The 22,161-nt window shown below is 41.0% G+C and overlaps 1 protein-coding gene across 5 annotated transcripts in view; it reads right to left on the reverse strand.

The window, feature by feature from the left end:
* The window catches only part of DIP2C (disco interacting protein 2 homolog C), a 309,807-nt gene that overhangs the window by 115,116 nt on the left and 172,530 nt on the right, over positions 1 to 22,161 (reverse strand). For all 5 annotated transcript variants that reach the window (XM_038160679.1, XM_038160697.1, XM_038160689.1 and 2 more), the window contains one exon: positions 17,249 to 17,359. In XM_038160679.1, the coding sequence (XP_038016607.1) occupies positions 17,249 to 17,359 (111 nt within the window). The remainder of the gene's footprint in view (positions 1 to 17,248; positions 17,360 to 22,161) is intronic.

Here is a 22,161-nt window from a genome sequence, read left to right on the forward strand (position 1 = left end):
TTTACAGAAAAGTCACACAGAGTAAGTGAATAAGAACATTTTCTTGAAGGGTAAAAGGTATGTAAAATGCCACAACAGAAATGACAACAGGTCCCTCATTCCCAAATCCTTCTCCTGCCACTGTCACTTGGTATTATTCACAGAAAAATAAGTACTATGTAGAACTGGCCTGAGGTGGAATGAGGAAAAAAACCACTCTAAGCACAGATCTGGTGATTTGCAGGCAGGTGCTGCACACAGTTCATACCAGCCCACTCCACAGTACCCAACAGATCCCTTCTCCTTGGGGAGGTGAACATCTTCTCTGCCTTTCCCATCTATTTATAGCTGCCTGCCTTGCAGAGTTTGAAAAGGCCATTTATCATGTCTAAAATATATGAGTGACTTTTTGATAATGACTTTGTTTTCAGCACCATTCTTTAATTACTACCATAACTACATATTGAAATAAGTCTGCTTTTAGTTCACTACCTTGCACTGTTTGTCTGCATATTTTAATGGAATTGGGACATATATTCACATGAGGTGAGTATATGCAAAAGACATGGCAGCCAACAGGAGTTCCTTGTGTGGGAAGAAGTTGCCACATATATTGACCATCTGACATCTTGCCTTTTAACCAGGTGACACTGGTTAGCTGTAGAAAATACAGCAATTTGTGTGCATGGTTTAGTTGTTCCCATTTGTGGATCAGGAGCACAGTGAATCAGGTCTAATCCAGAGTGATCCCCCTTCTGTTGCTGCATCTCCTGGAAGACCACCCTTCACAGGCTGGGTTGGCAGCATGCTGTCATTATCCTACTGCTGCATGGATGTGGTGGCAGCTCTGAACAGGCAATGTGCCCCAAGAAAAGCAACAGGAAAGAGAAGAAGATCTATATATGTGTGTGCATATATATATATATATATATATATATATATATATATATATATATATATATATTTCCTTATTTAAAGAAGCGTTGTTTGAATCACATTTATGTCATCTGTGAGTAACAACCTGGAAGGATGACTAGAAGCATTAGATGATAAGCTGCTGATAAGCTGCAGTGTTTCATTTCTAATAATGGTGTTTCCTATTTTCTGCCAGGGTTTAAGCACCTCTCAGTAGAAGTACAACAGGGAAGAGTAAAAAAAAGCACAATTACGAGCTGCTTCTGTGAGTTGCTTTCTTTTCTTTTGTTTTCAACCATGAAGAGGATGAGAATATCAGCAAAGAAAAGCAAACAGCAAAGCTGGAAAACTGTTCTCAAAAGATAAAAGAGCTGTGCAGCTGATAGACCAAAATGAAGGAGGAACCAATGCTATCATCAACACAGAGAGCAATTTCTCTCCTGTCAAGTTATTGTTTTTAAACAGAAAGTTTAAGGTCTTTCTTATAATTAAAAACTGATGAAAAGTTTATGTGAAAAGTATTTGAAAATTTATGTGAAAAGTATCACACTATGAAAATAAACTATGTAAGTCTTACCTGACAGCATGACCCCAAGATAAATTCCTACCTGCTCACTTCACACCAATGTCAATAAGGTACACAGGACTGAACACGTTCCCTAATAGTTTATTATCTGTTAAAGAGGGAAAATTCTTGGTTTTCCTTCAAAGGATAGCAATTAGATATCAAGTAGTAAAAAAAAAGCTTTCCCTTTAAAAAAGCTAAACAAACCAACACTTTATAGCAATTTTTGGAAAAAAACTTTTTTAAAGAAAATAACTTTTGCTGATCAACACAGGAGGGACTATTTGTATATTGTATATTATTGTACATAGATTTGTGTTTTAACTGTGTCAGGAGGGAGAAGAAATTCTGCCAAAAATTTTTAAAGGAGGACAGCTGACAGAAAATCATTAAAATGCTTAGTGACAGCTGGATGCTGAATCAGAACTTGTGAATTCTTTGATTTCCTTTTTGATGCTGTTTTGATATAAGAAGGTAGACTCATCAGCTTAATTAAAAACACTCTGCAGGGTTTTAATTTTCAAATGAGTCCACAGGAGTCCAGGAATTGAATTGTTTTCCTAATAAGGCACATTCTTGATGTGTTTATTTGTAATGGGCTACCATGGAATAAACCACACTATAGATAGCTAAAAAAAAACCAAACCCAAAACCTCACAGGAAAGCAAAACAATGTCAAAGACAAGAAACTCTGAATAAACAAGAGGGAAGCTGACTGGGAAGAAGGAACATACACACCTGCTCCCAGCCCAGCCTGCAAGCTCAAATATTTAGAAGGCATTACTCAGATTATGGAGGCTACCAAAAAACCCTGGGACACATGTCTAGAAAATGCTGAGGACAGATAATCCAGAGATGGTTCAGGGAGCATCAACAAGAGTTTACAGGGTTTTAGGGTGACAGGAATAAAATGCAGCATAAACAGTCAAGCTTGGGTGAAAAATCTTTTCACAATATTCTCTCTCAGGAATAAAGCTCTTGGCTAAACAAAGTTTCTCTAGGCATACAAAGAATGGCTAAGGACTGGGTAAAGAATGAATAACAGCTGACAGAATGTATGTTCTTCCTTTTGAATGAAAGCCTATTGGTGGGTTCTGAAGATGCTCTTAACCTGTCTGGACAGTCTTGTACAGAGGGGGACTTGGTTAAGCTATGAACAGCCTTCAAGCCCTTCGTGCCTCGAGACCAAGACCCAAATATTGAGAAATCAGAGAGGTGAGGGAAAGCCAGACTGATACTTCAGAATTACATTTGAGAGCAAAGCATGGGTTACAATATCTGTCCCGTAGCCACAAGAAGACAGAAACAGTAAGGAGGTTTGCTCCCAACAAATATCAGCTTCAGATATGCACTTTGCATACACATACTTTGCTTTTCTCTAGGTTTTAGCTTTGTTTTTCTGGTCTACAGACCAACTTTGCTTATGTAGCATAAGGAATGTTAACCAAAATGCAACTAATAATCTCTTACTTTGTGCTTTCATGAAGCATGGATTTCAATCCAAGTTGAAACATACAATCATCACCAGTATCCCTGGTAATCTGCTTCTCATGAATTTGAACAGGAGTGTGGTAGCTCTTCCCCTTTACCTCAGTCAAAGATGGGCTGTGGTGTCCATCCTATTGTATTGTATTGTATTCACTGCTTCCTCAAAGCTGTCCCTAAGAGCTACTGAAAAAATACAAGGAGACCTGCAACAGGAATTTACACAACAGGAGCTGGATGCTCCTTGTTCTCTAAAGAAAGGAAACCACATTTGAGATGCACATTAGGACACAGTAAGAAGACATATCCAAGTTCCTTTGGGACAGGAAACTGCTATGCCCCCAAATCCCATCATCACAAAGCAGTTTGTATTCTCCATACACCACACACAGCATCAGCAGGAACATCACATTAGAATTTCAAACAATCTCTGGTAGGGTGATGCCCCTGTCTTGCAGGTCTGATAAAAGTGTCTGAATTCCTTCTCAATCGACCCTGGCATGCTCAGACTAACTGAATTCATCATACTGTGATTGAGTATTGCTATGAAATACAGTTTTTTCATTAATTTTTTCTGAAAAAATTGTTCAAGTATGAAAACTTGGTCCAGAAACAACACACAGAAATGTCTGCATTAAAAAAAAAATCGTTAAAAGAACACTTCTTCTGTCTTTCTTTATAGTGTTGCTTGCTGTAATTTCTCACCTACTATAAACTTCTGACAGAGTTTCAAACAGAAATACCTTGATGTAATTGCACTCAAGCCTTCAGAGTGGAAGGCTTTTTCTAAGTGGAAAAATCATGCTTTTAGGTGAAATGTTCTTTCATGTGACATTCTAACTACACTGTTATGGCTGATAAAATGACTCCAGATCCTGACCCTTCAAAGCTCTCCTGTAGGTAAAAAAAATCATTTTACTCTTCCCACTTGGCTTTTTGCAATGTCTTAACAGAGAATCTAGAGCATAGAGTAAAATATCAGTACCTCTGTCTACAGTAGTGGGAAGTAAGGCACAGTGGTCCTTCACTGTTTTAGCTTGGCCAACCACACATTGAATCCACTTTGTGTGTTTGTATTCAAAGAATCAATAAATGGGAAAGAGCAAAGCACCAAGCTTGGGAAAGCTCACTTTTAACTTGTGCTCGTTGCTTAACAGAAATCAACCTGGTGTTCAGCATTCAACTTGACATATTTCTTATGGGCTGCAAACTGCAGACACAACAGCTCTGTCCCCAGTCTTTTCCCTGTTGCATTCGAATGATTTTACTTGTTTATTCTCTTCCTTTACCTTCTGTGACAGGACAGAAAGGGCAAGCATACTTTTGGGAATAAACTCAGTAAGTGAAATAGAAAGGAAGTGGAACTGTAAAAACAAGCAGGTGGTAGAAAGAAAGTTTCCTTTCAAAGAGCTAACGATCTGTTATTATACAAGAGATGACAAGGGCAGAGAAATTAAAACTGGCACAGAGAATGAGGGTCTGCAAGTTCAGACTTCCAGAGTGATGACCTATGGCTTTGGCCAATGAGCTCTGGAGCAGGCACAGGCCCTGCAAAGCTGCCTTGGCGTTCAGAGGCTTAAGACAGGCAGGATGCTGAGTCAGGATGACCGGACAATAGGAGCCCCTCTCTCCCATTCTCGGACCCTTGCTTATCTCTCTGTAAGGCTATAAGTCATTTTCCTTTAACCCTTACCATTGGGCAACTCTCAATCCCCTCTTGCCCTATATAAACCCCTGTTTCTGCACGGCTCACCAGAGCCGCTGTCCCTGAGACCCTTCGAGACCCTTCGTGGAAGAGCTACGAAGACGACCAATAAAGACATCGTCTTGGAACCTCACACAGTGCTCTTCTCTCTTTCCTGGTCTTCCGAATGCCTGCTGCATGCCCCAGCCGAGCCTAGCAAGCCCAAGAGCTGAAATCACTCATGAGCTGAGAATCACTAAAGCTGAACGTCACTAAAGGCTTGCTAAGGTGCAGGCTGGAGGCACTGCTTGAGCTTGGGCTGACCAGCCCCCCTCATAGTTGTGCTATCCGGCTTTGATGCAGCTCCTGGGTACACCCCGTAGCCCAGCCAGCGGCATTAGAGCTCCATAACCAGAAACTCTCCACTGTTGCAAATTCCTCATGCCATCAGCAGGATGAATTGCCCAGCTTTCCTGGGAGGTGCTCTGCTCCGTGCAGTCACTCTTTTCATCTGGTTCATCTCATAACTTGGCACAACGGTGTGCCCCTGGCTTAACTGGAAAGGCTTACAAAAAAAAAAGCCAACCCCACTAAAACAGGCATAACTGCACAGACACAGCTTGCTAGGGACACCCTTCTCAAATGGGGTGACTGAGTGACAGAAGATAGAGACAGAGCAGTATTCACTGCTGATAGGTGGACAGTGGTCAAAGGTCAAATAGTAATGCCCAGAAATACAGAAATAAACACTATTAATTTCAGACTGCTGACACTTTTGACTACTTGTTCACAGTGTTCTTTAGCCATTTATTCCATACACTGACCTTTTTTGGGGGGAACACTACAAATTTTTATTTAGTTAGAAGTTGAGCTGGATGGTTTTAACTGGCTCTGGGATAATATAACTCTCTTTGGAACTCTTCGTGAAGCCTTTTTTGGGGAACATACTTTCTCTCCTCCTTGCACAAATCTATGCATACTTAGAACAAGTGGAGACTTCCCTCTGTGACAAGCTGCCCTCTCCTACTCATTTCCTTTGGGGAAGACAGTATGTATGATCCTTTTAGGCTCAGCTGTCTCCACAAGCAAATTAGTCTTCTTTTCCTGAAGCAAAAAACAATTGTTGTGTGATGAACAAGGCCAGCCTTTTCCTGCTCCACATGTGGAGCCCTGCTGCAGCATTTCATGTTTCTCTACAGCTGCTAGAAGAGCAGTCTTCCAAAGAATGCATTCTCATTTGGCATGGAGCACAATCCTGACTCACCCTACCCCTTCCACCTCATGAACAGGGATGCCCCGTTCCTTACTTGGGCCAGAGAGAGTGTCCTTTAAAGCTCTGAATTGCAACTGAAACATTTGAAATATGCTGCAAATTCCTGGTCCTCCTAAAGACCTTTGCAGCTTTTAGCAAATGAACTTGCTCCTTTTCCTTTAGATCTTCTATTTTAAATGAACAAAAACCTATTCAACAAATTACAGTTCTATTCTTCCTCAAGGTGGAGGGCTTATTAGGGTTTTTTTTCCCCTACATAAGTTTAACTTGCCTCAGCAGCTTCCTTTATTCAATATTAGCTGCATTTGCTCCATAGGCATGTCAAACACTCAAAATACTGTAAGCAAAGCAGTACCTCCTCAGAGATCAGGGATCTGGGTATGAGCTCTGCACAGATCACTGAACAGGGTGCTCCTCCCACGGCCAGCAACAGCTACATTAAAAAATTCCACATTATAAAACTGTTCCTCACAGCCCTTGCATAAAATGCCTCAGCACACAAAAGAACATTATCTTCTTTTGTACTTAAAGCAGGTCTTGCCATTGTGTATCAAGCAGTTCTCCTGCATCTCATTTACCACACAGCCCTGTCTCTTTTTGACAAAAGGAATTAGACTGGCTGTAGACAGGAGTCGTGCATTGCTAGAATCAAGATTTTAGAATCTGTTTCTGCCTCTGTTTCTGATAAAATATATTCCTTCTTCTAGTTTTGCTCATGTTTTCAGTTTTCCAGGAATTCTAAAGCCTTCATATGCAATCACCAGCAGTTTAAGAAACACAAATATGAAAAAACAAGCTGTTGCCTAATTTTTTCTGTACAGATGCAGAATTACCTACCAGAGTCCCTACTGTCTTCTGTAGCCTGGTTTGCCGGTTGTGAGGTAATGGTACTACTTCCATCCCTCCTTTCAGGGGATGTGCTCCTGAAAGAATAAAACTGCCTGGAGACAAACCTACTTGTGATCTGAATTCATCCATCTCTTCTGTTTCTTCCTTTTGGCTCATGTAATTCCAATTCTCATTCCTCTCCCCTGAACTCTTTCTGTTTTGTTTTTTGTTTCTTTTTTTTTCTTGTTTTGAGCTAGCCATTGGAAACAATCTTTATTCCTCTGCATTAGTAGCCAATTCCTGGCAACATGATGGATGACACAACTGGGAGTAAGACAGGCCTGAGCCCTGAGAAGGTTTAGACTCTTTGCTTATTACAGGACAGCCCTCAAACACAGCTAACTCACTCAGAGAATGGCAGATTATCAAGATCAAGAAGGCTGATGCTCTGCTCTAATGAGTTGAGAATACCAAAGGATTTTTAATTAGAGGTTATTTAGGTTCATATAATACTTAGTTATGTCTCATTTATATTGCAGTAGAGGATCAGCCCTGAAGTCAGACATTTAACAAATAAGTAAAACCACAAATAAATCTCTGTCATAGGGAAGCCAGCATCTGGAATGGCATCAAGGAAAACAGCTGGAAGAACAGACAGAGGAGCCAATGGAAGCAAGACCATGTTCTGCTGCATCAATACAGAGTGCAACAGAATAATCAAAACAATTTCTAGTTACTACATGGAAACTGCTGATACTACAGGAAAACAGCATTATCAAAGGTGAATTTTGGCTGAAAATTCTGGATAAGATAATGGTACGTATAGCAAATGTGTGCTAAGTAATTATACAGAGAGAAGGTTGGTAATTGCTGTCTTACAGGAAACCAGTAGTTGAAAGCATGAAAGTTGCTTCTGAGTTTAATCAGACCTTTGTCAGAGCTACCATGGAGACAAAGGAAACACTGAGGATTCATTTCCTAATAAGCAGCCTGTAAATACTCTGAACAGAGATAACTTGGTAGCTACATTTATTGGAAATGAAATCAGGACATGCTAAATAGGGTGAAACATGGTAAATGTGGTATCATCAGAACAGATTACAGTTGGGTTTTGTCTTTTCGTTGTCCTGGCTGACATCACTGAGTTATTTTCAGGCAGATACAGGACAAGTGATTTCATAAAAATTCTGCTGTGTTCATCCAACACAGGTCAGTCCCTTGGAAATCATCTCACCCCTGGGAATGTGAAAGTGAGTCCATACAATAACAGATCTTTGCTGAGGGTGATGCTATAATGAAGCAGTCTCAGAATACTTTCACAATCTCTCTGGGTATTAAGATAGGAAAGCACATGGCCCAAACTGTGTGACACCTAATTTCTCTCCATCTGGAAGCAGGTGTGCTATTAATTCTGAAATATGGCATTCACAACAGTCAACACATGATTGAATGCAAGAACAGCTGCTCTAAGATAACTCTCATTTATAGGAGGGCTGTGGAGGTTACAACAGAAATGAACTGTTGCTTGCCTTTCAAAAAACAACTTATGTGTGCAAGTTTCAGCCTTTGGGATATTTAAGATATATATATTAGGCCTCTGGCTTTATCAGGAACTGGGCATACATGGAGATGCAAGGGAAACTTCTGCTGTCTTTTCATAAATTTGGGCCTGAGTTCTGTTGATCTGTACCATTTTAGAAAAGATACGCATTACCATGAATGTGCCACTGTAAAAAGCTTGGCTTTCCAGGGATGCTGCAGCCAAAAAACCCCATTGGTGCAGGAAGCTGCTCCTTGTACTCCCTGAAGGGCTGTGCCATCCTTCAGCCAATGCTGAGCACCTCCTGCGCATCTTCCATCCCCACCTGCTCCACACATGCACAAACCAGATGATGGGTATGTTCTCATGTGCTCAGAAAGCTAAACTCTAAGGAAGAGAAGCATGGCTGTCATCTCCCACTTTGGCTGGCAGAGCAGAAATCCCTAATTCTGGGTAGAAGGAAGAGAGGAGCTGAACACGTGGCTGGGAAAGCACAGGCAGGATGTGAAGCACAGAGCTCACATGCTGGAAACAGAGGACACCAAAACAACAGATTGAGTTCTCTGCCTCCACAGCTGGTTTTGCTGAAAGGCATCATTTTTTCTTTAATTAGGATTCTTCAGGTATTATAATAAAGGTAATTATAAAATGTTTTTCTCAAAACACTGAGTTTTAAAATTGTATTAACTCTACTCATAAGTGGAATAAAACCCCAACATGCTGGCCTCCCACTAATAATTTCCATCCCTCAATTTATTTATTATCCCATTTGTAATGCACTCTGGAAGTCAGCCTCACATAGTGATCTCATCTCAGGCCCCCTTACTATGCAATCTAAACTAAACAAACTTTATATTTGTTTCTCTCCAGAGATCCTCAAACAATTTTTCTCAAGAGTTCTATACTTATCCTCACAAACTTTTTCTGCTGGGTCAAAAGTAAGGATGTGGTCATATAAATTACATATTTACCAGCATTTTTCTTCAACTTCTTTTTGTCCTGATTGAGGTGTAACTTGAAATTTGTAAGCAAACTAAATCAGATAGGAGATAATTAATTTCTGAATAAGTCTGTTTACTCCTAGGTTAATGATTTCAAATTAACTTCTACAAGTAACCTTCACTCAAATTTAGGGTTAAATATTATTTGTTTTATGATCAGTCACATGAACATTTATATGCAGTCCCATTCTAATAGAAAGCACATTAAACACTTTTTCCTTTCTCCTTATTCTTCGGAGAAATGCTAAATGATGAGGGTTCAGTAAAAATTATTCCTCAAATCTTCCCATTCCATCTTTTAGCATGCACAACTCTCATAATGTCATAGTGTAATTATTCTTTGTCAGTTCTGGCAGGATTGCAGAACAAGATCTTGAACATCCTTTCAAAACCACAAAATATAAGTTACCTATGTATTTTCAAATCACCATGAGGTAAGCTGTAAAGACACAAAATGTGACCAACCTTTTTTAGGGTTCATGCACACACCTCCCTCGGGGTAAATGAGAACAAATACATGGTGAGGCAGGTACTGAAGCTCCTAGAGCAGAGCAGCTCAGCTAAGAAAGGTCTGGTGCCAGCATCTCTAGGACTTGGGTCTACAGGGAATGTCCTTTCATTCCTAATTATCATATTTCAAATGAACCTCAAACCTGGCCTGAGATGATTTGTTCTGCAGTTTAACAATTTCGTGCTCAGTATAAATTGTTCAGTCTTTTCCCCTTTGAAGAGCAGTGTGGGAAAGGTGGCTCAGGAGTTTGAGCTGTGAGAGGTGTAGTTAGGATGCATTTGTTTTGGCAGTACCTCCAAGTATCTCCTATGTTAAGATGTCTTTTAAAAGGAGTGCTGAGCACACGTGGAAAATGGGCTGCTCCCTGCAGTGCTGGGATCTCTAGGGCAGGGGCTGGCAGCTCTCCAAGGACAGTGTACCAGACCAATTTTTTCTTTCTCACCTCCACCACCTAAATTATGGGGAAAAAAATCACCAGAAGAGTACCAGAAGGGAGGTACTCTCTCAGCTGGGAGTGCAGGTACCACGACCACCCTACAGCCCATATCCTTCTTTCATGCTACCAGCTGAGAGATGTTAATTCCACAAATGGCATTTCTCAAAACACTCCATTTCTCAGCTCCCAGCTCTGTGCTCACCTGCTGCTGTGCCTTTTAAAACCTGTTCACTGCGTCCATGCAGTGCATGTGCTCTCTTTTGCTGGTTTTACTTCTAGGACAACCTCCAGACACAGAGGTAGCACAATTCCATTTATGCTGCTACTTCCCACATCATTCCTGACATCTGAAAAACTCCATTTTTAGAGCTCATTGGTCTCACTTCTCTTAAGGATTACACTGCTCCAGGCAGTGCTCTGGTCACCTTCAAGTCCTATTACAAAGTTCTTCAGAAACAAGAGACTTGATAACCTTGGCCCATCCCATTTGTCCCATCCTTATCTCATCAGAGGAGAATTCTGGTGCAGTAGAAATCAATAGAGACACTATTTCATGCCTAACACATCCATGTACTTTTGAATATATTACACCACACTCCCTAGCAATTAATGTTGTTCTTTTTTTAGCTTTTGAATTTTATTGGTGCACATTTTTTATGTTATCCTTTCTGGTTTTAGGTGGGTTTTTATTACTGACAAGTGTGGAAACAGTAAAAGCCAGGTCCTGGCACACAAGGAGGTGCTCTGGTTTTCAGCATTGGGATGGAGAACTAAAGCTTCTTGCTTTGGCCTCATCTAAAGGCCACAGGGTGTCCTTTAGGGAAAATGGAAGTTGGAAAGGACCTGGTGTTTCACCTCCTTGCGTGTTGATCACCCATCTGAGGAAGGATAACACACTTGTTCTCCAGAAAGGTGCTGAAGGTCTCTGAGGGAGAGCTGCTCTCTGAACCCCACAGACCATGATCGGCTGGGAACCAAAGAACTGGGGGAGATTTATGGTGCCCAAGAACACAATTTCTGATGCCAAGGAGCTGCCCAGTTGCCCAGGGGCTCTGTCACCAGCAGCTGCTGCTGTACTGCGCTGCAGCCTTTACGGGGCAGCAGAGCCCAGCTCAGCTCCGGCCACCACCACGGCAGCCACCGGCAAAGGGCCAAGCTCGGGCAGGACAGGCACCACAGGGCTACACTGCAGATGGGGTTTTAAGCACCAAGCAGACCATTATTCCAAAAGCAGGACAGCTGATAGGATGGCATTTTAAAAAACTTCAGGTCCTCCCATGAGGGTTTCCAGCGTTAGCAAGAGCAGAATGCAGGCACCGTGACCAGCGAACACACAGGCCCTAGTGACAGTGGGGAGGGACAACAGCCTCTGACAACGTCAGTCTTCATCTGAGTCAGCTCAGACAGCACGGCAGCAGTGTGAAAGCTGGGCTGCTCAGGCTACCCCGTTGCCTAATCCACCACATAATTCCCATCTCCTAATCTCAACACACCGTTCCAAATTCGTGGATCTGCAGCTTCCAAAAGTACCCGAGAAACCTAGTTCCTAAATGGCACCAAGGAAACAAAAACTGTATGGCCAACTGCAGCTATGTCTACATGTCCATCATTCCCTCGTGCTCCAGTCTGAGCCTGACTCTGCAGTCCCATCAGCAGACCAAGCCCAATGCTGACATCTATTCCACATGCAGAGTGCCGGGCAAGCCAGCATTCCTCTGCCTGAGCTTTCCTGCCCGAAAATCCACTGGGCCAGAAAAGCCTCTTGGCAAAAGTTACTGATCCAGCCTACAGCACCATTTGGCTTCAGTGTCATCTCGAGCCCCCAGATGATGTTATAGCACAAGCACCAGATAAGGAATGGCAGTTGCTAAGAGAAAAACATTGCCATGATCTACACTTGGCAGACCTTTCCAAATACTGTTTCCAAATGTGGAAATACTAAGAGATTTTTTTAAAAAATCAGTAGTAAACAAATCAAGGAATGCTTTTTTATTGATATCAGCTAAACTATTTGCCACGTTTGTATAAAGTAAATAATTTCTCTTCACCCTGCACTAATTCAGTTACTACACTTTATAGCATTTTCTATTTCTTTAGACATCTGAAAAATGATCAAAGCTGACATTTTGAAACATTGTGGTTTCAGGCTCCCTTCCTGTATAAAAAGAAGCAGCCAGGAAATTTTAAACCTTTTTGGTTTTAAAGAATTAGACTAAATTTCCATTGCAGGCTGAATTCTAAAATCCAATTATCTTGAAACAAAAAGTATCCCAGGAACATTTAGGGAAAGAAATAGTGTCCACACACTCAAGTGTCAATTTTATTTAGAATATAAAATCATAGAAAGCAGGTTTTTGAAATTATAGTGCTGAAAAATGTGGTTACAACATTAATGAAATAATAATAATAATAAACAGGTTGGGATTAAAAATGTCACAGTTTGACATTTTGCATAATACAAGAGAGTAAGTTGAAGGTGATACTGGTGGCAGCAATGATTTTGAGTCTCCAAAGAGAGTTCATTAAAAATCTTTTCTGACATCTAAATCCACATAAAAAGCAAAGGCATGGAAGGAGAACTGGATGACTTTCAGAATCTTAGACTTCCAATTAGGAAAACCTTACCAAGAAGAGACAGAAAAGGACTTTGATCAGAGTTGGAATGGGAAATTTATTTGCAGATGTTAATTGAAATAAACTGTGCAAAAACACTAAGGAAGGGAAATGTTTTCCTATATGTGAATTCCTTATTGGTTAAAGAGTGTGTATTCATTTTGTTTTGGACTTTTTCCAAGTAGATGTGCCAAATATGATAACAAACACTCAATTTGGTTAACAGCTAGGATCTAACAATCACAATGTGATCAGAGCAGAGATGCTGAAGTATTAAGCACAGTAAAACAACAAGCCAAACAAAGACTTCTACCTGAAACAAATGTGAATCTGAAAACATGATAACCAGAATGAAATCTGACTTGCAGGTTTGCAACCTACAGTAATAATTGAGTAATTAAGAGACCAAGAAAGAAACAGACTTCTGATCTCACAAAGGCAATACATAGAAGGAGAGGACACAGTTTAGGGTTGTTTGTTCTTTTTTTTTCCCAGGGTCAAACATTGCACTGTATCTTAGCAAAGCTCCTCTGAAAGTAAATTTGAAGATGATCTGATAACTTTCAAAAACTGAAATGTATACTTACATTTACTTTTACTGATATTTGCTACATTTGGTTTTCTTTTGAGCGAGTGAAGATGCAGGAGTTGTTCAAACCAATTTGCTGGAGAGCTCGTGCCTTGCTGAGGAATCATGCTATACAGCAACCAAGCTAGGAATTCAAAGCCTTGCCAGAAGCCCCAAAATACTGTCAGGCTTCTCAGTTTTAACACTGAGGACATTTTCCATGAGAGCAGCAAGATCTGAATTTATATATCGCCCTGACTCTCCTACAGTGAGACTCCTGCACTAATAACAGCTCTTTACACTGAATTCACTGAATTCCTTACTTTTCTTCTCAGCAATGAAGTTTGTGCCTTTATTATTTTTACATATATATATATATATATATATATATATATATATATATATAAAATTACAACTTGCCCCATCCCTAAGACAGAACCTCATGTACCATTTCACTGAACAAACACCTTCCTTTTAAGGCAGCAACTGAAACCAAGAGGCAGCAACACCAACTGAGCACTCTTGGGGTCTCAGAAGAGGCACACAATGAAGATATGCAGGATGTCTCCTTTTGCCCATCCCCAAAGTGACTCAACATCTTCATGTACAAATGGCAAACACATCTCAAGCAGACAACTTTCGACTCACAGTCAAATGCACGTATTTTTATCAGAACTGCTCTGGCGAGTCACAGCTTGGAGATTTCAGGACCATGTGTTGAACGCCCACAAATTAGACAAGTTCAGGAATAGTATTTTTTTACCTATTTAAAAACTGGGTAGAAATCAGACCATTTATAGTGTAATGTTGGAGAAGCTTCTAGGAGCTTATATATCAAGGAATTATTATGCAGATACCACAACCATTATTCAACAAAAAATTGGCAACATCTACAGTATGAACCCAGGGTTTCAGAGGGGAGGAGGGAGTTTTAAAAATTTATCAGAATGGTCTGGACACACATGAACTTTCTCTGCCACATTCATCATTTAATTTTCCTTTAAATAGGACTGGCAAGCTCTTTGACTAGTGGAATGAACCAGAGATATGTTACAAAAGGTTTAATAAGGAGTTCTCCACAATTTTCCAGTTGTGTCAGCAAAATGAGTCTGACTGCATCCAACAAGAGGCATCTCTCAAACACAGTCCAGAGCCTCCACAGTCAAATTTACTCTCCTTGAGAATCTCCACAGACCCTGGCTTCTGACTCTCAGCTCACCAGGGTCTCTCTGCCACAAAGGTTGGTGGATGCTGCTGATTCTGCCTAATTACACCTTCAAAGGTAGAAGTAAAGAAGTTTCAGAGTTCACTTTTCCTTTATGGAGTCACAAAATTGTTAAGGTTGAAAAAGGTAACACTATCCAGACCAACCATCAACCCAGCACCACCATGTTCACTACTCAAACACATCCCCAAGTGCCACATCCACATGCCTTTTGAACACTTCGAGGAATGATCATTCCACCTCTTCCCTGGGCAGTCAGTTCCAATGGCTGACAACTCTTTTGGTGAAGAAATTTTTCCAAATATCCAATCTAAACCTCCCCAGACACAACTTGAGGCCATTTCCTCTTGCCCTATCTCTTGTTACTTGTGAGGAGAGGCTGAACACCACCTGTCTCCAGTTTCCTTTCAGGGAGTTGTAGAGAGTGATAAGGTCTCCCCAGAGCCTCCTTTTCTCCAGGGTAACACCTCCAGCTCCCTCAGCTGCTCCTCATAAGACTTGTGCTCCAGACCCTTTGCCAGTTTCACTGCCCTTCTCTGGGCATGCTCCAACACCTCAGTGTCTTTCTTGTTGTGAGAAGCCATTATAAACCAGTTTTAAACCAATCACTTCCTTCACTTTGTGTTATATCTGGAGCAGTATCACAGAGAAAGTTGGATCCCATTCACTTGGAAATGAGTTATTACCCTTCTGTTCAGCTCTGAAATTAATTTTATCTTCCTTTAATCAGTGCTTCTATTTAGGGCATAATGATGTTCCCAACTTGTTATACTGCAAATTAAATATTTTTCTTATAGTATTACCAAACTAGAATCAGTACAGTGAAATTCAGCTGTGCCACAGAACCACAGACTGGAGTAGGTCAGCAGGAACCTCTGGAGACCATCCAGTGCAACTCGCTGCTCTGGGCAGGGTCATCTACAGCACACTGCTTGGGGGGTTTTCAATAGCTCCAAGATTGGAGACACCACAGTTTCTCTTGGCAACCTGTGCCAGTGGAGAAAAAAAAGCTTTTTCTTGGGCTTAAATCAATTTTTTCATATTTGAATGAGTCTGTCTTCATCCAGCAAGAGGCATCTCTCAAACACAATCCAGAGCCTCCACAGTCAAATTAATTTCCTCGAGATCCTCTATAACCATCCATAGACCCTGGCTTCTGACTCTCAGCTCACCAGGGTCTCTCTGCCACAAAGGCTGGTGGATGCTGCTGTCTATGGCTCCCTAATTCTGCAGCTGCAAGAGAGGCAGCACCAGATGAACCAGTCAGTGGCCTCAGGCTGCTGTCTGAGAAGGATGCTCATACTGCAGCAGCCCCTGAAGCAGTTCAAACAGATGAGCACACCTAACCTTCACCCTGTTAAGGTGTGGTACATGCAGTACACGCAGTTTACGCCTTCAAAGGTAAGAGTAAAGAAGTTTCAGAGCTGCCCAGATCCCTCTGAATGGCATTACACCTGTGTGGTAAATAAATGCTCCTTCCAATTTGGTATCATCTACCAGTGTGGAGAGGGCACTGTCTCACCTGCAAAGTCACTAATGATGCTGTTAAGGAGTACTGGAGCCAGTAATCACTCCCTACAGTACTCATCAGAGACTGGTGTCCAGCTGGACTTTGAGTCACTGATCACAACTCTCTGAACTCACTTTCAGCCAATTTTCAGACCATCTCACTGTCCACTTATCTAATCCACATTCCACCAGTTTGTCAAGGAGGATGTTTTGGCAGACACTGTCAAAAACCTCACTAAAGTCAAGGCATTCAACTTCCACTGCTCTTCCTTCAACCTCCAGGGAAGTCATCTCATTGTAGAAGGTCATTAGGCCGATCAAGCATGAATTGACCAACCTATTAAGAGAACTTTGTAAATGCATGCTGTCCAGTCCCAATCACCACCTCGTCCTTCATATGATTAAAAAGAGCTTTGAGCATTATTTGCTCTACCACCTGCTCAAGAGATTGAGAAAAGTCTGGCTGGCCTGTAGTTTCCCAGACCCTATTTCTTGCTGTTCCTGAAGACAGCAATGAACTTGCTTTCTCTCAGTCTGCAGAAATCTCCCCTGACTGACAAAACTTTTTGAGGAGTTGAAAGTGGACTCACATTGGTCAGTGATGCATCCCCATCATGTCCCACAGGCTTCTACTTGTTCAGTTTGTTCAAATATTCCCTATCCTGATTCTCCCTCACAGAGGGTAGGTTGTCATTGCTCAAGACTTTCCCATGGGTCTCAGATGCCTTGGTTTCCAGAACTCAAATATCATCAGCACAGACCAAGGCAAAGGATACATGAATTATCTTGGCCTTTTCCATGCCCTTTGTCACCCGGTCTCCTGCCCCATTCAGCAGTGGGACCATGTTTTCCCTACTCTTCTCTTTTTTTACTAATGTGCCTGTAGAAGGCTTTTTTGCAGCCCTTCACACTCACTGCCAGATCCCATTCCAGATGAATCTTGGCTTTGTAACTCCACCCCCGCATGCTTGGACAGTATCTCTCTATTCACACAATGAATGTTCCCCATGTACAGCTACACAAGTTCACAACAAACTTCTTTTTTTAAAAAAGCAAGGAACAGAACAAAACATTTCAAATTTTCATTCCAGTTCCGGGGTCTTCAGTCCCACTCACCCGATCTGTAGCGCTCATCCCGTGACCCTGAGGACCTGCGACGGTGATACCGGGAGGAAGAGGATGGAGTGACAGGAGTCCGACGTTCTTGTGGCAAGGCCTGGTCCACCCCTGCATTAATTAAAAAAAAAAACCAAACAGCTCATTCTGATTGAATTTTGGAAGATTTATAGTGAGGAGGAGGAGTTCAGCATACACTAGGAATAGGAAATAAACATTCAGTGCCTAAAGCGCGTCATGTCAATTGGTTGCACACTTGCCTCTGGTCAGCTTTTCTGATGTGGTTATTTTCCTGATTCTCTCTAAAAAACCTTTTTTCCAGGGTCATGGACAACATAGAAAGAGCAAACAGACAGTAAGCTTGGCATTTTTTATTTCACAAACAGATGACTTTTCATAAAGTGGTATTTAGGAAATATTTTAATGACCTAATAAAGGCACACACCATTGCAATGGATATTGAAACCTTCCTGCAAAATGGTTGCTAGGAAAACTTAGTGTGTATCATCTAAAACCTCATCTGGTTGGATGGTGTCAGCTGGTGACAACACAATACTAACCTGTGGAAACTAGTTCCCATGGGAAGAGAACTATAGTAATATCTGTAGTCATTTTTACCTACCAATGGTCAGAAAGTAAACTGTGACTGCACCAAACCAGGCTGAAAATAGTAACCTGTTCCAGCAAAACAACAAAAATAGCCTTGTAAACCTGCAGCATTTGAGTATGCTGAGCCTAAACATACAACAGTATTTTACAGATACAATAGTATTTTAAGATCAAACCTTTTATTAATCCCTTTCCCATAGTGAATTTGCTTCTTTTAAATAGTATTTTCTTGAAAGCTTCTTAAAACTACAGTAGTAATATAACAGCAGCATGATATATCAACACTCCTAGAAACTGATGTTCTTTGACAACTTCCAGATAAGAGCGAAGGCAATGACTTAAGCAGGAAAGTTTAAACAAACAACAGGAAAAGAAAGCAAACCTGCATCTGTAATAGTGGCATGATGTTATTCCCTGCTCTCTTCCAGAGAACCACCTCAGCAGACAAGCCCAGCTGATGCATTCAGCTTTGAGCTAACAAAGCACAGAGACTTGGGTGTGTGATGCACAGGGGTAAAGAACAGGAGGACCTGACAAAATTAAATTCATTCTTTCCTACAATTTTTTGCCTTTAAGAAGTAGTTACAGGTTACATGTAACTGTAAGAACTCAAGTAAAACTGGCCCCTTGCACTTAGGGCTCAAATGTGGGACTAATAACTTCCAAGTGAATTCAACAAAACAATGCTTGGAAATATGCTTATATTATTCAATTAAAACAAAATGTAAACATTCTCCACTACTATTTCTGAACAGTTCACTGCCAGCTTATTGGAGAGGGATAAGAGTTTACATTTGTGGAAAAAAGAATTTTTATGTAGATTACAGACCAACTGAAAATTCTGTGATTACTTCAATCAGTCTCAGTTGGGTTTCGATGGACTCTTTAAAAAAGCATCTTTTGAAAAAAGTTGGCATTGTATGAAATTGTATTGTATGCTTATTTCTTTGTGAAAATAAACTGCACTCGAAATCCATCATTTCTCTTAAATCTTTGGATTATCAGCAATGTCAAGTCTGCTTTGATTTTGTGGAGGAATGGCTGGTTGGCTAAAAAACATGCTTGGAGTAAAATCTCATAGGCGCCTTGAAGACAGAATGAATCCATAAATTTTCCTCTACTCAGATTGTGATTAATAATTCACTCTCTTAAATCAAATAAAATGTCTTCATTTAACTCCTCTGTCTCCATACTATAGTACTGCATAATTTCACTTGCTCTTATTTCCCTTAATATTCTTTCAGTCAGGTGAACCTGACCTCTAAATCACTGAAATAATCAAAAGAAGTACTTTCTACTCCCTTTTGTATATCAAAATAAATACTTTCTCCTCCCTTTTACATTCAGATTTTTTTCCTTCTTTATTTGGTAACCCTGAAAATGAGCAATACACAGTTAATAATAAAACTAATTTTGACTGATTTTTTTCCAAAAATTATGTTTCAATCTGTATGAGATGCTAAGCACCATTACTCATCTCAGACCTTATCTACATCATCAGGAATGAAATCATTTCTGGGAATCACATATATTCACAAAAATCCTAGAAAAACATACCCAAAAATTCTGCACCTAACACTGATGCTGTGTGACAGAGGTTTTGCTAAGAAAAAGCAGTGCCACATTTCCCATGGCAAGCGACTTGTGTAGGGCAATGGCATGTAGAGAAAAGCAAATGAAGATAATTGAGATGTTGCCACTGCAGTACAAGATCATGATGATACAGGAAAAGGGGATTAACTGCATCTTCTAAACAACAAAACCTCGTGCAATAGGTTTCAGAAACATCTAGGGAAATTAAATTGTGAGGAAAAGCATTAGTTTCAGAGGTACACAACTGCTGTAGGAGGGAGATCTTCCAGGTAGACCTGAAAGCCATTGGGCAAAATACATTCAAGCCTGAGGCTTCTTTCTCCTGGCTTAGTGACTGTGAGACACCTCAAGTATCTCAGTCCCTTGTCTGCAGCTGTAGGCAGTACACAAACATCTTTTTCCAAGTGTAAAATAAATAGTGCACATAAAATAACATCAAACATTGACTCTGCCACGGCAGAAGACAGCAGGACATGCAAGTGGCCAGGCAGTGCTGCTGCCCACAGCACTCCCCAGCACTGCCGAGGGCTCTTCCCTCCTCCAGTTCACTATGGAGATTGTGTTTTTACTACAGATACATTAAGCGTCTCATCTAATCTTAAAACTGAGACACTTTAGCAAGTTTTATTTCCTTCTACTTTGTATACATGTGTTTGTTCTTTTAAGTAAGTGAGTTCTGACCCAATGGGCAACATGAAGTTTCTTCATATAGTCAGGAAGGAGGGAGCCCCAACTCATCATCCTGCATCAGTAGTCATTTAAGGCAATGGAAAACTAAATGAGACTATCAAAATGTCTTATGGGATCTGCGGGATCATTTGATGGCAGTACTTCCCATTTACCCATAAATATAAATACAGTGAATAAATCTCTACCCAAGAGTGGAGTAGGACACGTGAACTTGGCTCACTGACAACACCAATTAAGATGAGGAAGTTAATTGTGTGCTAAAATACAAGAAGAAGCTCTGCATCAGCCAACTGTGGGGACACCTCTTTGTGTTATGCTCCTCTAGGGTGAAAAACCAGAAAGCAGTGCCCCACTTTGGAGGACAGCAAGGAACTGAGAAGGTGCTGGAGCAGGAATTAGCTGGAATGCTTGGACTCACATCTTGGCTTCCTGTGCACCCCCTGGCTCCCACGGCACCAGCAATGGTGTGAGACAAAGGACACAAAGGCAAGGACCTACCCACTGCCATTCCTGAGCCATGGGTGGGAGTAAAAGCCATGCAGAATAATGACTACCATGAAATCAGTGAAGTGTTTTCACAAATAACAAAGTGGTGTTAACAGCCAAATTGCTCACCTCCACAAAGGCTCTAGCAGTATAGTGCAGTAACAAGAATATTTTTTTTTTCACTTCTGAACATAACTAAACCCAAAAAATGGATAGCTTTCACAGCCAGCACAAGGGTCCGTGAGTTAAGTGCTAATGCTTGTTCAAGTGCAGCTTCGCCCAGACGCGTTTGTGAATCGGCAGCGTGATGGCTGGAGAATCCATACTTGGATCGATTCCTACATTTAAGGAGGTGGCAAAGCAACAAATGGCTTTCCTAAGAGAAAGGCCAGTGTCATGCCAGTGTCCTCTGCACAGGGACAGTCACTGTCAAAGCAGCACAATTCTTAATAACACCGTGGTCTGCCCAGGTCTTGCAGCTGAAGCAGGGCTTCACCAGGTAAGCACAATTAGCACTAGCTATTGACTCTTTGCAAGCCATGAAGAATTCCAGGAAAACATGTATGCCTGGAACACAGTTATTTTATATGAGAGGCTTAGAAATCAGTGCTTCATGGTCATCACAATGCACACAGGCATCAGCAGGTGCACTGGAGCAAAGACACATTCCTAACACAAGCTAAAGCTCCTAAGACACCAATATTTAGGTGTCTACAAGAAGGTGCTTAAGCTAAGCTCCCATTATGAAAAACAGAGACCTAGACCAGAACTCAGGATTCTAAACAAAGGTGTCAAATTTCTTTGCAGATGTTGTGGACTGTGATACCCAGCTTGGCCAGAAAGACATTGTCCCCTTGAAGTGCTGTCTTATATGTGCTTACTCTTTGCAGGTGTCTCCAGCACCGTAGGAAGTCCTGAACAGTATCAGAAACCCATCTTTAGGCAACTCCATAAGTCCAGTGAAGCCTTGAGAGCTGTGCAAGTGGTCAGTGGAGATCTCTGCTTTGGAATAAACTGACAAGCTCTTTGGGTTTCAGCAACTGAATTAACTATATCTCTTTGCATAAGAATGGAAGCATAAATATACGGTTCATAAGCAGACAACTTAATGCAGATATATCAATCCACAAATCCTAATCTGCAAGCTGGATCCTGTCTTGACTGAATCTAGCTAAAAATGCAAGAGCCTCAGTAAAGCTATTTAAGCAATATCACTGCAAGCTGGATAGCTTTATTTTTAAGTGCATGGAAGGTACAAAACTGTCAGCTGGAAGCAGGCTTCAACCCTTTAAAATTTTTTTTTCCCCCTTCACCTCCTGGTTCCTCCTTTCTTTATTACTTCTTTTTGTAACTAAATTGCAACACTGTGTGCTGATAACACGGCAATAGCTGCACTGCCCTCTCCAACAAAGGACAATTATTTCCTTATTGTCAGTTGACAAGCTGCTTTGATGTATCTCTTATTCCTATGTCTGCGCCAAATTTTTGAATCTAAAAATATTTGAAAGCTGAAATGTCTAACTGACAAGAAATAG

This window comes from Motacilla alba, chromosome 2 (assembly GCF_015832195.1).
Source record: "Motacilla alba alba isolate MOTALB_02 chromosome 2, Motacilla_alba_V1.0_pri, whole genome shotgun sequence".
NCBI classification, from domain to species: domain Eukaryota; kingdom Metazoa; phylum Chordata; class Aves; order Passeriformes; family Motacillidae; genus Motacilla; species Motacilla alba.